This window comes from Indicator indicator, chromosome 1, assembly GCF_027791375.1.
Source record: "Indicator indicator isolate 239-I01 chromosome 1, UM_Iind_1.1, whole genome shotgun sequence".
In the NCBI taxonomy this organism is placed as follows: Eukaryota; Metazoa; Chordata; class Aves; order Piciformes; family Indicatoridae; genus Indicator; species Indicator indicator.
Genome location: NC_072010.1, coordinates 11,136,790 through 11,153,796, shown reverse-complemented (window position 1 = coordinate 11,153,796; position 17,007 = coordinate 11,136,790). Strand labels below are relative to the sequence as shown.

Here is a 17,007-nt window from a genome sequence, read left to right as displayed (position 1 = left end):
CAGGAGAGCAGACTTTGGTCTCTTCAGGAATCTGCTTGGTAAAGTACTATGGCATAAAGCCTTGGAGGTAAGAGGGGACCAAAAAAATCTGGTTAATATTCAACCTCAAGAGCAAGGCAATAAAAGTAAGAGGAAATCAGGCAAAAATGCCAGCAGCCTGGCATGGGTGAACAAAGAGTTCCTGGACAAACTCAATAACAGAAAAGAAGCCTGCAGAAGGTGGAAGCAAGGGCGAATAGGCTGGGAAAGAAATTGTCCAAGCAGCCAGGGATAAGGTTAAGAAAGCCAAAGCCCTGATAGAATTAAATCTGGCTGGGGATGTCAAGGGCAAACAAAAACTTCTATAGCTATGTCAGTGATAAAAGGGAAAAGGTAGGCCCTCTCCAGAAAGAACTGGGAAACCTGCTTACCTGGGACATGGAGAAGGCTGAGGTACTTAATGAATTCTTTGCCCCAGTGTTCTCTGGAAAGTGCTCCAGCCACAACACCTAAGTCACAGAAGGCAAAGGCAGGGACTGGGAGAATGAAGAACCATCCACTGTAGGAGAAGATCAAGATCAAGACCACCCAAGGAACCTGAAGGTTTACAAGTCCATGGGACCTGATGAGGTAGAAGGAACTGGCAGACGAAGTTGCTAAGTTGTTAGCTATCACACTAGAGAAGTCGTGAGAGTCCAGTGAAGTTCTCACTGACTAGAAAAGAGGAAAATATCACCCACATTTTTAGAAAGGGGGGAAAAAAGACCTGGTGAACTACAGGCCAGTCAGTCTTGCCCCTGTGCCCAGAAAGATCCTCCTGGAAGCTATGCTAAAGGCATATGGAAAACAAAGAGGTGACTGGTGACAGCCAACATGGCTCCACTAAGGGCAAATCTGGTGACCTTCTGTGGTGGGGTTATAGAATTGGTGTACAAGGGAAGAGCAACTGACATCATCTCCCTGAAATTGTGTAAAGCATATGACAATGACACAATTGACATCCTTGACTCTAAATTAGAGAGACATGGATTTGATGAATGGACCACTTGGTGGATAAGGAATTGGTGGGACTGTGGCACTCAGTGAATTGCAGGCAACAGCTCAATGTCTAAATGACGAGTGATGCTCCTCAGGGTTTGGTACTGTGACCTGTGCTGTTTAACATCTCTGTCAGCAATGTGAATACTAGGATTGGCTGCACCCTCAGGAAGTTTGCTCACAACACCAAGCTGCTGATGACCACACCACAGGTGTCCCACCAGATACTGGAGGAAAGGGATACTATCTGGAGAAACCTTGCCAGGCTTGAGAGATGGGCCTGTGCAAACTGCATGAAGTTCAACAAGGCCAAGTGGGGTCAGGGCAACCCCAAGCACAAATACAGACTGCACCCAGTGAATGGAGTGAGAGTCACACTACAAAGAAGCACTTGGGGATTGGGGAGAAACTCAGCATGACCTGTCGACATACACTTGCAGCCCAAAAAGCTAACTGGGCTGCATCAAAAGAATTGTGATGAGCAGGTGAAGGAAAATGATTCTTTCCCCTCTACTCCACTTCCATGAGATCCCACATGGAGTATTGCGTTCAGCACAGCAAGGACATGGACTTGCTGGAGCAAGTCCAATGAAGAGTCACAAAGATGATCAGAGGGCTGGAGCACCTTCCCTATGAGGCCAGGCTGAGAGAGCTGGAGTTGTTCAGTGTGAAGAGAAGGCCTTATAAGGGGACCTTGTAACAGCCTTCTGATACTTACAGGAAAGACAAGGAGGGTCTCTTCATCAGGGAATATAGTGATAGTATGGGAAGTATTTGCTTAAAGAGGGTAGATTTACATTAGATATAGGAAATTCTTCACTGTGAGGGTGGTGAAGCACTGGAACAAATTGCCCAGAGAAGCTGTGGATGCTCCATCCCTGGGAAGTGTTCAAGGCCAGGCTGGATGGGGCTTTGAGCAACCTGGTCTAGTGGAAAGTGTCCCTGCTCATGGCACAAGGTTTGGAACTAGAGGATCTTTAAGGTACCTTCCAACCAAAACTATTCTGTGATTCTATGATTCCTATCACATTTAAAAATGGAACTGGACACATGACTAGAAAAATTACTTCTGACTACATACGTTGACTTCTTCTCACCTAAATGTAAGTGACCATGTTGAGATAGCCCCTCCTGATTCTATTTGATTTTAGTGGAAAGGAATAAGCAATCCTATGTACCAAATTATGCCATCTCAATGTAAATGTCAAAATAACTTACATTAGCTATGTCCTGAAAATGCTTATTTTTCTATATTGGTTATTTATAAAGGGATCCCAAGGGAGGAAGTTCAGAATCAAGTATCTCCACTGCAGTCTTCTAAGACATGAATTCCACCTCAGGAGACAACTTTCCTCTATCCCAGTGAACAGGAATAATAACATGGGTGGAGTAAAGGAGAGAAAGAAAACCAGTGTGGCCAAAAAGAATAACTGAAAATGACATACAACAAAGTAGAAAACATATCCTTGGCTGTATTACAGAAATATGGAGGGGAAGGCTGCGGAAAGGGAAATAGCGTGGAAAAGGGGAGTACAAGATTTGGTTATATTGGCAAACATGTTTATTTAGTAGACAAATGAGTACAAAGATTACAATTCTATGTGCAGGAATATTTAATTTGCCAACTTTAGGAAGTCTTGTGCATCTCTACAGACATGCACACATTAGTTGGAACTTATTGTTCAAATACACTCATGTTCTTGTAGGTTAAAAGAAGCATGAATACTTATTTAATTGTTGTAACAGCACCTTGCCATTCAAATGGAAATCAGGGTCTCCTTGTGATGTGTTAGCTGCTACATACAGAAGAACAGTAGTGGAGAGAATGAAGAGGATTGACACAATGCACTAAAAACATTACTTTCTCCTAATGTATTCTTTGGCAGTGGACCAAGGCTAATAACAGGCTTTCTGCCCAGAGTCAAAGGGTCCCAGGTCCTCAGCACTCTTTGAAATGATACTGAGTTAAAGTGTCTAATTCTCACCTCTCACTAATTTTATGCTAGCTTGAAGGTAAATGAAATACAAATGGGTTTGCCTTATCTCCCTTCTGTGCAAGATGCCTTCTCAAGTGCTTCTTACATTGTTACTTTCTTACCCCAGCCCCTAACAATTATAGCTATGGCTCTACAAATGTACCCTGAAATTCTTAAAGGCAGTTAGTGGTTTTGGTGGAGTTGATGCACCTTCAGGATACCTGAACACCCAGCAGTTGTTGAGCACATGTAAACATTAGCACTCCAGAAGTGGAACACACTAAAAGCTGTGTTCAACTGGGTGTGCTTAATTGAAGACACAAAATTAATAGTCACTTTTGAAAATTCAGAACACATTTGACATTTCAAATAGAAAGACAAGCTAATTTATTTTATTATTTCCATGTAAAAAGTTTTCTTTAATTTTGTAGGGTGTTGGACCAAGTTACTCCCTTCCCAAATTAGAAATGATAAAAGCATTAATTTCTGTAGATTAAATCAATTTTAGAGATCAGAAGCTGCTCAGCCTCTCACAGAAAGACTGAGTGTAGTTATGTACAAAGACAAGCATGTTGATTCATACCAATTATGCTATCCATTTCTTGGAAAAGCCTTCATTTCCCCTCCCCCTCCAACCAATTTTGAACATGGGAAAGAGGCTTCTGTAGGCTATGAAACAATCCTTCTGTTGAAAGGTTGGCAAAATTCCCACTGTTTAAGATGTGAATGAGCAATCTCTAAAAGCACCAATGCTACCCATTCTCCATTTCTCTCCTGCTGAACACAATACTTACCAACATAAAGGCTAATGGGTCATTTTAATTTACTCCACTCTTGCGTCTCATCTTATATATCAGTATTAAAATAGATTTGCTTTTGATCATGCTTTAATTTTAAGGAGTGCAACACACAATTACATTGTTTGCAATTGTCAGGTATCTCTGTATAACCTAGCACAGAATCGTGTTAATAAATCCTGGAAATATGATTTCTGTTTTGATTTCTGAAGGGAAAATTTGTACCAGAAATGGGCAGAGCTGTTTAAGTTATTCCTCATACACCTGCAGCTTATTTGAAGTCCCAAACTCTCACCCTTAACCTAGAAAATCTCTCATTAGCTTCTTTGAAGAGAATTGAGTGTTCATGTTTCTATAGCTCGTTTGTTCTTTTGGCCATCTGGACTCCCTATTTCTTGCTACTATTTTTCCACTAGCTTATTACAAGTTGCACTCCTTTCATGACATTTATCCTCACCATTTCACTTTCTACCACATCTACACCCTTTGCTCTTTGCTCAGAATGGAACACTTCTAAATCCACTTGCTTGTCCGCTTTTCTTTGTTGGAGATTAAGGGCTCCTAACCACCACCTTAGCTCTTCACCACCTTCCCATTCCCTCCTTCACTCCATCCACTTCAGTTTGTAATCCTCTTCCACTCCACTCACTCCTTAAGAAATTGTATCTGAAAAGACCTCTATGGACATTTACAAAACTATCCTCTGTCTCACCCTGATGGTAAACTAAGAACTGGGAATTTAAAAGATATTTGATCTCACAAAGATTATGCAGAAGGAACTGACTGCAATTCTTTACAGTACGTACCAAATATGAAGGGATTCTTAGGACTGGGTCAGTGACATCACATTAAGGATGATCCTAGAAGGACATCAACTAGATTAATTTGAATTAGATACGAAGACCACATCTTATTTCACAGCTCTTTGATCACGATCCTGAAACTTTCTATTCCACTGCAAACCCTCCCTCCGATGTCATTTGGACTCAGGAAGCGGTTCAGAAGAAGCCCCTTTCCTTCTCCCCCTTCGGCCGCGCGGTCCAGCGAGGCGCTCTCTCCTCCGGGAACGCGCTTTCGCCAGCGCCGAGGGGCCTGGGAGGGCGCTGCCGACACTCGCGGGGTGCCGAGGGAGGGAGCTCCTGCCGCGGCGGCGCGCCCAGCTCCCTTCCACCGTCCGTTCCTGCAGCCGGCCCGGCGGCCACAGCCCCCGACCAGGAAAGAAGGGCTCCGGTCCCGGCCCTGCTGGCTGCCGGAGGATGGCGCCTTCCTCGGCTCGGCAGCGGGGAGGAAGCTTTACCGACCTGCATGCGGCTTTGCTACTGTGGGTAATGGCTTGGCTCTTTTAAATGTATGCCCCAGTACAGCCCTGCGGACTGCGCCTGCTGTCCCCAGCAGCTCCCTCCCAGTTTCTACCTTAGCTCACACGAACCGCACTTTCAGACGTTCTCAGGTTCGGCGCTGCTCCATGGAGTGTGATCCCACGTAAATGGGACACGCTGGCATCCTTCACATGCCGTGTAATGATTAGGGGAAAGGAAGCTCCATAAAATGCTGCTCTTCCCAAGCATCATTTAACTGAAAGGCGAATGAGTGCCTGCCTCTAGTCAGCAGGAGCACTGTTCACTGCATGTGAAACACGATAGCGCTCGGACAGTGACACTCGTTAAACAGAACCACATAACAATTAAACCCTACCCAGGCGACATAAGCCCGCAGTTTTCCCTTCCCTCGGTGAGGAGGCACCCCACCGCCTGTCGGGTGTGGAGCCGGACCAATACGGTAGTTTACTCCGAGCAGAGGACGTTGTGCTTCTGACTTCCCTCAGCTTTCAGCAAAGTTTTGTGGACTCGGAAGAAAGGAGGCTCGTCGCTGATACAAGAATTTTAGTAGATACACCACTATTTCGGCGGAAAGCACCTGATACTGCACTAATACCCAAAAGCCGCCGACTTCTGCGCAACAGGCAACTACCAGCAGACTGCAAGCGGCTGCATCAGCAGGGCGGGGAAGGAAGAAGGTGTCTGGACGCTGTGGGACATGCGCGCATCAGGTAAGAAGTTGGCTGGAGAGAGGCGCAGCTGTTGCTATCTAGAGTTTGAGACACGTGTAACTAGCCCGGCAAAGATGAGAAGGCAAGCAAGTTTAGCAAATAAAACACGCAGCACCACATGTTAGCACACACAAAGGAAAACTACAGACATGATTCAATAAAAACAGCCCACTTTATTCGATGCTTTCTGGTTGAAGGGTATTCGGTGAGGAGAGAAGAAGAAAGACGGTATCATGAAGGCCTGTTGTGAACTCTTGATGAAGACTGCGGAGCGCTGCTGAGCCACTGTCACATGCGCAGCTCTTCGTCCTCAGGCGTACTCTTAAGAAAGTTTTAAAGTTCCTTCTTTCTTCCCCCGGTTTTGGTCACGCTCTTTGTCTCCAGTATTGTCTCCGATTCCCCTTATCAGTATCTCCACAGAGACTACACAATGCCTCTTTAGAGGCACTTAATGACCTGCACTTTGCTTTCAAGGGCCAGAGAAGGATAGCGCAGAAGCCAAGGGGAGCTCAGGGGCAGCGAACTAGCAAGGACTGCCACAGCTCCAACTGAGCGTTTGGAGAAAGGTCCCTGCACACAGGATAGAGCAAGCACCGACAGAGGGGGACGCTGTAGTCCCCTGCTGTTAGCAGGTGGTCCGCCTGGATTCCAAAAGCGGACTGGTCTCCTCAGGGTAGCTAGAAGCAGAGACCAGGGAACCCCTGGGGCTCTAGGAGCTCCTTACCGCCTGTTGCCGCCGAGGCGGGTGCCTGGGCTAGAGCCCTTACCTGAGTTCCGGAGCTTGCGGTTCTTGAAGACGGAGATGATGACCAGCAGGTTGCCCAAGATGTCCACCACGGTGGTGAAGATCAGCACGCTGGAGAGCACCGGCACTACCCAGGCGGGCCGCGGGGCGCCCGCCGCCTCCCTCTCCGCCAAACCGAAGCGGCCTCGCCCGCCCGGATCGCAGCAATTTCTCAGGGAGCCATTCTCCAGCATCGCTGACACCCAGCGCTGCGCTCCGGCGGCGCCCACACGAAAACCTGCCGCTGTCCCAGCAGCACCGCAGCGACTGGCTGTGCGGGAGGGCGGGAAGGCTTTTAACGGCCGCGCCGGGCGCCATGCTCCGCCCGCTCCCCGCCGCCGTGCCCCGCCCGCTGCCCGTCGAGCTGCCGGGGCGGGGCTGAGTCCAGGGCTAGAGGCGGGGCCGGGGCCGGGGCAGGGTCTGAGGGTAGGGGCGGGGTTGGGGGCAGGACTGGGGGCAGGGCCGGGATTGGCGTCCCCGAGGCGGTACGGGACAGCCCGTGGGCGGGCACTTCGCTGGGCGCCGCCCCAGTGCACGGCTCCCGTGGGAGGGGGCGGAGGTTGTTGTCAGGGAGAAGGGGATTCTCGGGTGGTGGGAGAGCGCTTTAGTGTTGAGGGGAAGCGCCCACGGGTAGCGGAGGCGGTGGCTAAGCTCGGTCATCCCCAGTGATGGCTTGCGTGGTTGGAGAGCCCGGGAGAGCCACGGGAACAGCCGCCAGGGGTGGGGTGGGGCGGCAAGGTCCTTCTCGTCTCCCTCGGCGCTTCTCCCGTGGCAGCTCCCGACGCCCGCGGCTGCAGACGCCTTGCCGCCGCCAGGCTCAGTCGGAAGCCTCTGCCTTCCGCGGCGGGGAAACTTGAAGATTTTCTTTCCCCCCCCCCCCTCCCCCCCCCCCCCCCGAGGCTCTATCTATCCATTGCATTCTGTGCAGCACAAGGCCAGGAACCCGCTTTCTTCTCGCTGCCTGTAGACGCTCGGTGCGCCCGGACTGGCGTCTCTGATACAATTCCTTCCTTCCTTTAGTATGGGCTACACATCTGAAAAGGTTTTATTTACTCTATCATTGCCGTGGCCTTATGCTTCGCTTTTGAACAAAACAGTCTGTCAAGACTAAGAATATCTCCGTAGGGAGGTGACTGCAAAAGCCACGGGCAGGACATGCTCTAAACCAGTGTCAGCTGGTCAGAGGATTTTCCTTTCCAGATGCAGCAGTAGTAACAGGCCATCGATGGACTTCACTCTGAAACTAATTTTGAAACATACAGCATCATTTGGGTTCCCAAAGTGACAGAAGCCATATGCTCATTTCCATTAAATAAATAAGGTGCATTTGACAGAGGACAGACCCCACCGATCTCTGTGCCTGGCTTCCAGCATGGCTGGCACAGTTACTGGTGTATTAGTGCCTTCCCATAGCATATGCTGGCAATTAGGGCTGCTTACAGCAGACATAACTCGAAAGGGGTTTGTGTCCTGCTTTTCGGGCCAGCCAGACCACAATGGATCATCCTGCTTCCAGGTTTTGCCCCACTTTTGACAATGATGCAGGACCTATGCCTGCAGGTGAGGTTACTGAGTAGCTGTCTTCCTTTTCATGTCTGTTGAACACAGAGAAAAGTCGACCCCATAGTTTTTCATGAATTGGATCTTGAGATAGTCTGCCTTGTTGGTTTGGATAAATGGCTAAGTTTCTGTCCTTTCTAACAGCAAATTATTATGGCACACTGCTTCTTTGAGACTTAACCTCTACACAAATGTGCACTGTGTAATCAAAATACTACAAGTTACTGTATGGATCTCTTTTTCCATATTCGTATAGTTTGGTTTTGTTCATCTTTGATGTATTCCTAATTTAATTTTAGATATACTAAAGCAGACTTGGCTGGAATTAAGAGAGTAGTGTGCATGTGGGGTTTTTTGCACCAGTCTTACACCGATTAAAAAAAAAAATCTCAGTCGCTTTCTGTCTAATGTAGGCAATATGGAAGGCATTCCTTTTCAAACTACAGATGGAGTTATCACAGCTTCATGGCTGTGAAGGACTGTCTTTGGAGGATTATCTCTCCTGAATAGTTACTTTGCAGTTCCACCCTGGAAAAGTAATGATTGCACACTTGACAGAAAAGGCTGTTTCTTCACGGAAGCAAAAGTTTACTTGATTTTTTTTTTTTCTCCAGAAGTTTAAAAGGAAGTTTATCCCAGGAAATGTTTGTTTTCTGTATTTATCAGTGCAAAGAAAGATTTTTCTGCAGTGAATAATAATCTACCTTTAAGAAGAGTTTTTGCCTTACACCCTTTATCTACCTCTGTTCCAATTTCCCTTTTCGGTTGGTATCCTTACTGCCTGTTATCTATGTAGTACTCTAGTCTTACTGACTTATTATGGAAAACTTACAGATATTATCATTTATTTTGATGTGCCAGGCTGTTTCTGGGCATTTTCCCAGAGTCTGTATAAGTGCTTTTAGTAGAAATGTACCATTTTGTGGTCTGTTATTACTGCAAGATTTATCTTTAACTGCTTGTCAAAAGCTTAAACTGTCCCTGAGCATAAATGTGACTTTTCAAGGTAGGCTTTGCTTCTGGCATTCTCCATGTTTGCAGTTTGTCCACACAAGAGGAATGCTACATATTTTCCCTGCCACACAAAATTGTTAGGTATCATCACTCATTTTGTTTTATAGCTCCTGAAAGTGTGCCAAGTGATTTAGAGAAAAATGGGAAAGTTATGGCCTGAACTTGGCCTGAAGTATGAGCATGCTACAAAATGTGAAATGAAATCAGTGTTGCTGGCTTTGTAACAACAGTCTGTCTTTTGTGGCTGCACTGGCATTTGACAGTAGGAAAACAAGTAGGTAGGAATCAAAAATACCACAGCAACCTGTAAAGAGTAGGTTCTTCTTCTGAACTCTTCTTCTGAACATTTATTTCAGTAACACAGGTCTGGATTACTATTTAGAGTTATCTATGAGGGGGTAAGTTGTAAATGTTAATATTATTTGCTTTTTAAAATGATTGATTAAATTGCATTAAACCACCTATAGATGCTCTTAGATTTTTCATAGCCTTATTTCAAATTAGCAACGTTTTCTCTGAAAGTGACTTGGGTGTTTAACCCTATTGACTGTTATGGTTAACATGGAGTAATTGTGGCAGAAGGCATTCCACCTACTCCATCTTAAGGAACATGGTATATTCTTCATGGTTGCATTGTTAACTTTTTGGAAACGTTCCTCTGTGTCTAGGAAAGTGTTCTGCGTTTCTTTTTGAAAGCAATCTAAGGCAAACTATATTTGTGCTGCAGGGTAAGACCAAGAATTGCCTAGATGGTGGAACAATTAAATATTCCATGCATCACTCTGCTGCCGGAGGCTGTACTCTCATCTGCATTTTTATCTATTTTTTTCTTTTAATTCTGAAGACAAATGGCTGCTTCCTTGAGATACATTGATGTGTATTGTTTTCTGTGTTTTGCTGATTTGATTTTCTGAAGGGACTTACCTTTAATTGATCATGGAAGTCAAAATTTGTCATGAGCTGAGTGAAATTTCATGACAGATGTTCCTATTGATGAAATGTCTTTAATTCAGGATATTCTAGTAGAATAGAAGAAGAAATTATGTCTTGTCTATGTTTGTTATGTCAGCACACATTTCTACAAGAAGCACATGTTTCTGCAAGAGCAAGGAGCACTTAGATCTAATGCAGTCTCCAATGATCCTACTTTTAACTCTCTCAATTTGAGTTGGATGTTTTCACATTATCATAGAATCATAGAATCATAGAATCAAGAAGGCTGGAAGAGACCTCAAAGATCATCGAGTCCAACCTGTCACCCTAAACCTCATGACTATCTAAACCATGGCACCAAGTGCCACGTCCAATCCCCTCTTGAACACCTCCAGGGATGGTGACTCCACCACCTCCCTGGGCAGCCCATTCCAATGGGCAATCACTCTCTCTGTGAAGAACTTTCTCCTCACCTCCAGCCTAAACCTCCCCTGGCGCAGCTTGAGACTGTGTCCTCTTGTTCTGTCATTGGTTGCGTGGGAGAAGAGACCAACCCCCTCCTGGCTACAACCTCCCTTCAGGTAATTGTAGACAGCAATGAGGTCACCCCTGAGCCTCCTCTTCTCCAGGCTAAACAGTCCCAGCTCCCTCAGCCTCTCCTCATAGGGCTTGTGCTCAAGGCCTCTCACCAGCCTCATTGCCCTTCTCTGGATATGCTCCAGCAATTCAACATCTTTCCTAAACTGAGGGGCCCAGAACTGGACACAGTACTCAAGGTGTGGCCTAACCAGTGCTGTGTACAGGGGTACAATGACCTCCCTGCTCCTGCTGGCCACACTATTCCTGATGCAGGCCAGGATGCCATTGGCTCTCTTAGCCACCTGGGCACACTGCTGGCTCATGTTCAGGCGGCTGTCAACCAGTACCCATATATATACCATGGCAGAAGCTGGAGTTTGGACTTCTATACTACTACTATTTCTATCCAATTATTTTTCAAGCAGTTCTCTCTCTGTTTTTTTGCCCATCATTTCCAACCCTATTTTCCTACTGCTAATTGCCCATAAAAATGACTTCTGTGATCTCATTCTCAATAATTTATTGGTATTTTAGTCACATTGAATTTCCGTGGCACGTAAACAGGATCCTTTTGCTGTGAATAATTGTCAATAAGAAGAGTCACCTGGTTTTGAGATTTTAAATAGATTAAGCAAAAATAGGTGGGGATTGAGAAGGGCTCTAGGCTGGGTACATTTCAACCTTAGGGAGAGCCCTGCTTCCAAAGCAGAGTGTACGTTTGTTGTGCTGCCATTATTGGATGCCAAAATTTCAAAGCCATCTTATCTCTGATCTTACTCACTAATTCTACCTACCCTATTCTTTAGTATAAGTAAGTATATATTGTCTTTGCTTTATACATATACACACATTTCCTGTGTGTGCTTGTATACAAGCTATTGTTACTGTTCCACTGCTGGGTCTGTTCTGCCAATTTGTGTTGTGCTTTTCTACCATATAAGCACCAGGTTGGAATGGAACCCATCGCCTAACATTATGTAATTCTGTGTGTGATTCTCATTCATGACCCAGACTAATATTTGAACTTACATTTGTCAGAGGTGAAAGGCTAATTCCATAGTCCCAAAAAACCCTTTGAGTGACCTTTTTTAAGATGGGGAACAGAGCCAGAAGAAAATAGTTGGTTTATATTGTTAAAGGAAGCTGACACAATTCCTCCTTCATGTAGCATTCAGGTGCTGTTATCTCTGTTCTTCAGCTTGTTTTTGTAAGCAGCTGCTAGTTTTGTCATAACTAGAAGGCCAGGATGAGCCAGGGAGGGAGTATTGCACTGGCAATCAGGAGGTTCTGAAGTCCTAGGGTTGACTGTCCCATGGATTTGCCACGTCACTGGCCCTAATTAACTTAATTTTCTTTCCCCTTTTTTTTTGTCATGTTACTATGAGGCTAAGAGAACTCCATTATGTACTTGGGAGGGAATTGAGAGCTAATTAGTTAATGATGTAAAATATACTTAATTTTGCAGTTTATTGTCTTTTGTTTAAATTCACGAAAAACTGTCATGGATGGCCTAAGCTGCAGGAAAAACAGTCTGTAGTTCTCTACCAATACCAGCATTAACAGATGGTCTACTTCACAGGGTTGACCGTGAGTTCAAGATGAGCTGAAATTTGGAACTAAGGAATAATTTGGTTTGGTGAGTTAAATGAGTTCAAAACTTAAATAAAACTTTTTTATAAAGAAAAGGATCAAGTTGCATTTATCATCTAAAGTTTCCATCAATGTTGTCTCAAAGATAGTATGAACTGTACTATCTTGCTCTCTGTCATGGTGTCAAGCTATCAGCTGAGATATGAAGTATTGCTTGAGATAAGTCAGGTGACGTATGCAATATCCACAAGACACAGAGTTAAAACTGCCTTTTTCTCAAAGGAGTGGAAGTCTGGCTCTTTCTCTCCAAGTGAGCTCCTGGTTTTCGCAAAACCTCTAGAAGTGTAATAATCTCAGAGTTTGAGGCCATCAGTCAAATCTGATAGAATTTAGCAAAAGTATCAAAGTTGTTGGGAGGGGCTAACTGAAGGACAGATGTCTTAAACGGAGGCCTGATTGTCTTAATTCTTGTTTCCACAGGGAGTTTAGGTTACAGTGGTCTCTTAAGGCACTTCCATCTAGACTACCTCATACTGTATCCCTTGTTCCTTTTATGCCAGGGGAATAATGACTGGGATTGGAGATGGAACATGATAGAATCATGGGAATATAAAGCACATCAGACTTGGTGATTGCTCGATTAGATAATTTTCTGATAATCACCCATCACACCAAATAATGTGCTTAGCTGGGTTTGTGTTTTTGCTGTTACCTACGATTCACAGGCAACAGTCTGACCCTTTTACTTTGATAACTAACAAGAGTACCAGTGAGTCAAAAGTGGTTGATGGTGTGATGCCATTCAGTGGCAACGTAAGGCGGATTGTGTCTCTCAGGACCGGGAGACAGAACAATAGATCATTGTGTAATTTGGAACTTATACTGCCTGGATTCATTGCTTTGTGTAAATAACAAAAGCTGACCTGCTAAATTATCAGCCACCTTAGATATAGCCACTGTTTGGAGGTAATACATTTTGAGCCATGCATCTCTTCACTGACAGTCAACATGAAGTCTAAACGCCTCTCCAGTTACTGTTATAGCTTTGTTCAGGAGAGAAACATTATTGTAGTATCTGAAGTGTTGTAGTGCTCTTGTGATGGTCTTCACTGAAGGCGAGTTTCATCTATTAAAGTCTTTGACGCAAAATGTGGTTTTATGCATACTAAATCATTCACTGCACTGGAGTCTTAATGTTGAAATTACACATCTAGTTTAGGATTTTAGTGTGGCAGTTTTGTAAAAGATTCAAAAGAATCTCCAATTCTGGTTTCATCTAGGGTGCAGTAATACCCATGCTTTTCTTCTGGTACTTTCTGAACACAAGGAATAAAATCGTATTAGAGAACAAAGTTATATTGATGGTAAATGTTAACTATTCATGCATTGACTGGAATTCATTAAGTGGACAAAATGCCTGGAGGCATATTTGTGCAAGTGGTTCAGAATTGTTTTTTAACTCAGTGTGATTATTAACTGAAACAATAAGAAATGAAATGAAATGAAATACTGCCAGACTTGGTATTGCTGACATGTAGGATATGACTGAAAGCAGAACATCAAATAAAGAATTCAGTAAGAATTCAGGCTGTAGTGGCACTATGTTTAAAACTTACAAAAAGGAAAAAAGTCAGTGTTTCTAGCTTTACAAAGTGAAGCTTGGCTGGCAGCAGGTGGGGGCTGCATGGGTTACAGGGCAACATTACGGAGCATGAATGAAAATTAGGAAAGGAAGAGATGACAAAACTGGTCTTTTTTATATATTACATTATTTATTTTTATGGGATTCAATGCCTGAAACTCTTCTTCAGGAAACCTCAAATTTGGACTGCACTTCTTTAACAATGCCACCTCCCTGAAAGTGTTCAAGGCCAGGTTAGATGGAGCTTTGAACAGTGTGATCTAGTGCAAGGTGTTCCTGCCCATTGCATGGGGGTTGGAACTAGACTGTCTTTAAGGTCTCTTCCAACTCAAACCATTTTATGACTGGAACTTGAGAAAAACTCATACATGTTCAAGGAGACTTGGACTTACAGATAAGATTGTTCTGTAACTTTGGGGGCAGCATAACATAACCTAAGATTTGGGTCCAAGCATCTCAGTTCCAGAGGATATGGGGATCTCTTTATGATGTGGGGACACTATGGAGTCCAGTTAATGAGTGTAGTCTTGAAGAGGAGCAGAGGAGTTGGTGAGACTTGAATTTACTTACTGCATCTTCTGGGAAAAAGAGTTATAAAGTGAATAGCAACTTTGAAGAGTTCTCTTCGAAGCAACATTTACCTGTCTGCGGTGTCTGTGATCTGCAGTCTTATATCCATATATGGGTTTATGCCTTTTTCATTTTTCATCTTAGAACTCTTTAAAGAAAAAAAAATAATTTTTGCTGCCTTTTGTAACAAACTGGACCTCTTTTTTTCAGTCAGTTTTTTAGTAACTCTGTTTACACTTTCCTTCTGTCCCTATATTTACAGCAGAGTTCCTCCATTCCTAGATTTCTGTCTTAGTCTTTGAAGCAGCTTTCATAATTTCAGAGGTATTTCCTTTATTTTCTTATTTTGTGACCTAATGCTAGTCACTTTTGAGATGACAAGCGTTTTCCTATCTTTTCTCCTGTGTTTGAATCACAATGAAAGTTTGCTGTTCAGTCTTCCATTTATGATTGTGGAGGATGCATTTTTTCAGAGATCATGGGAACAAGTAAGTGAAGCTGGAGGAGGATACCCTCATGAGTCTAGCAGAGTGGCAGCATTTATACTACTTTGTGCCACTCTAATTAAAACTGTGTCCCTGGAACATGACAAAGCAGTGGAAAAAAGAAGTCTGATTGGAAAGCTTAAGGAGAATACTCTTGTATACTCTTGTATACTCTTATTCATCCAAATAGGATTTTTTCTTTTGTGAGACTGGAAAGGCTTCAAAAGAAAGTCAAGATGTCTCCTTTGCACTGCCGTGCATAGGCCTTTCCTGGTTCGTAACGCCTGCTGAAATACTAAAACTTCACTATGCAGTTACTGCTGTGTTGTAATGAGGTTATGGCATTTAGAGAGTAATGGTGCCTATGACCCTTAATCTGCACTTTGCTACTACTACCTACTTGTGTTTCTGGTATTGCTATCTCATGTCAGATAGCAAATTCAAAACTGAATTGTTAAGAGCTTTAGTTATTTGAAAAAATATCAAATGTTATGCTGAATTAAAGTATGCCTCTAAAATTTATGTTTCTGTTGGCAAAACCTTTCTGAAACATGTGTTTATATAAACCCAAGGGTTTAGTGAAACAAATAACAGTAATGTTTTTTAATATTAAGACTATATCATTGTACTTCAGGGCAAGATCAGGACAGGGCAATGGATCTTCTTTAAGGCCTTTTTCCTGTCTGATCCTGTGATGTGATAACTTGGAAAGGTCTGAAGGCAGCCCATCACTATCTTGAAGTATTGGTTGCACCCAAGCCTGCTAAGCTTTGAATTGTTATAGTCTATACAATTTGCACAACCACCAAAATCACCCTGATTATTCTTCAGGCAGGAAGTCCAGATCACTCCAACCCTGAGCATTTGTTACAATTGACTGAAATTCACCCCAAAGTTTACTGGCCTATTATAGCACATAATTGCAGTGATTTCTTTAATAAGTGTTTCTTTAAAACGTATATTGTAAGAAATACTATCTTTCCATAAAGTCTGTACTAAATATATACATATTGTAACTTAGTTTATGGACACGAAACAAATATAAATACAACTGGAGCCTACAGAGGAAATGACAGACCTACTGGTAATAGATAAGACAATTTCAGTCACTCTTGATCACGTCTGAAGCAGAAAAGTGTGTTATCTTCCCTAGTGTAATGCCTGGGTTTCCCTGCCATTTGCTGTATTCCTTCTGTAGAGACTGACCAGAAAACTCCATCTTGTTCCATGGTCCAACACTGATGCAGGGCTCTAATTTCAGATGAAATACCTTATATATTGCTAATTACACATATAATCACAGAATGTTAGGGGCCAGAAGAGACCTCAAAAGATCATCTAGTCCAACCCCCTGCCAGAGCAGGATCACCTATACCAGGTTGCACAAGAACGCATCCAGGCAGGTCTTGAATATCTCCAGAGAGGTAGACTCCACAACCCCCCTGGGCAGCCTGTTCCAGTGTTCCATCACCTTCACAGTGAAAAAAAAATGTTTACAAGTAACTTCCTGTTGCCTCAACTTCCACCCATTGCCCTTTGACCTGTCATTGGGCATCACTGAGCAGAGCCTGACTCCATCCTCTTGGCACTCACCCTTTACATATTTATAAATATTAATGACGTCACCTCTTAGTCCCTCTTCTCCAAGCTATATATATCTAATTACCTGATTGGCTCCTTGACAGAAATTTAGTTTTTTTCATCCATTGAGTACAGGTTGTATATATATACATGTATGTATATATATAGATATAGATACATAGAATATGCATGTGTATATTCTACACATGCAGTAGTTTGATATCGTCATGAGGAAACCTCTGGTTTCTACCCTATGTTATTTTTTACTTACCTCAGGTCCATCAGTTTATTTATTGCTATTTTAAAATGTCTTTGCTATATGTTGGTTTTTTTTACTTACCTCAGGTCCATCAGTTTATTCATAGCTATTTTAAAATGTCTTTGCTGTCATACTACACAAACGTTTAGTGTTTTGAAATACAACTGATA

The 17,007-nt window shown here is 43.4% G+C and overlaps 1 protein-coding gene across 1 annotated transcript in view; it reads right to left on the bottom strand.

The window, feature by feature from the left end:
* Positions 1–6,818, bottom strand: part of MTNR1B (melatonin receptor 1B) — a 33,518-nt gene extending 26,700 nt beyond the window's left edge. The window contains exon 1 of the mRNA XM_054382392.1: positions 6,608–6,818. Within this exon, the coding sequence (XP_054238367.1) occupies positions 6,608–6,818 (211 nt within the window). The remainder of the gene's footprint in view (positions 1–6,607) is intronic.
* Between the last annotated feature and the right edge of the window lie 10,189 nt (positions 6,819–17,007).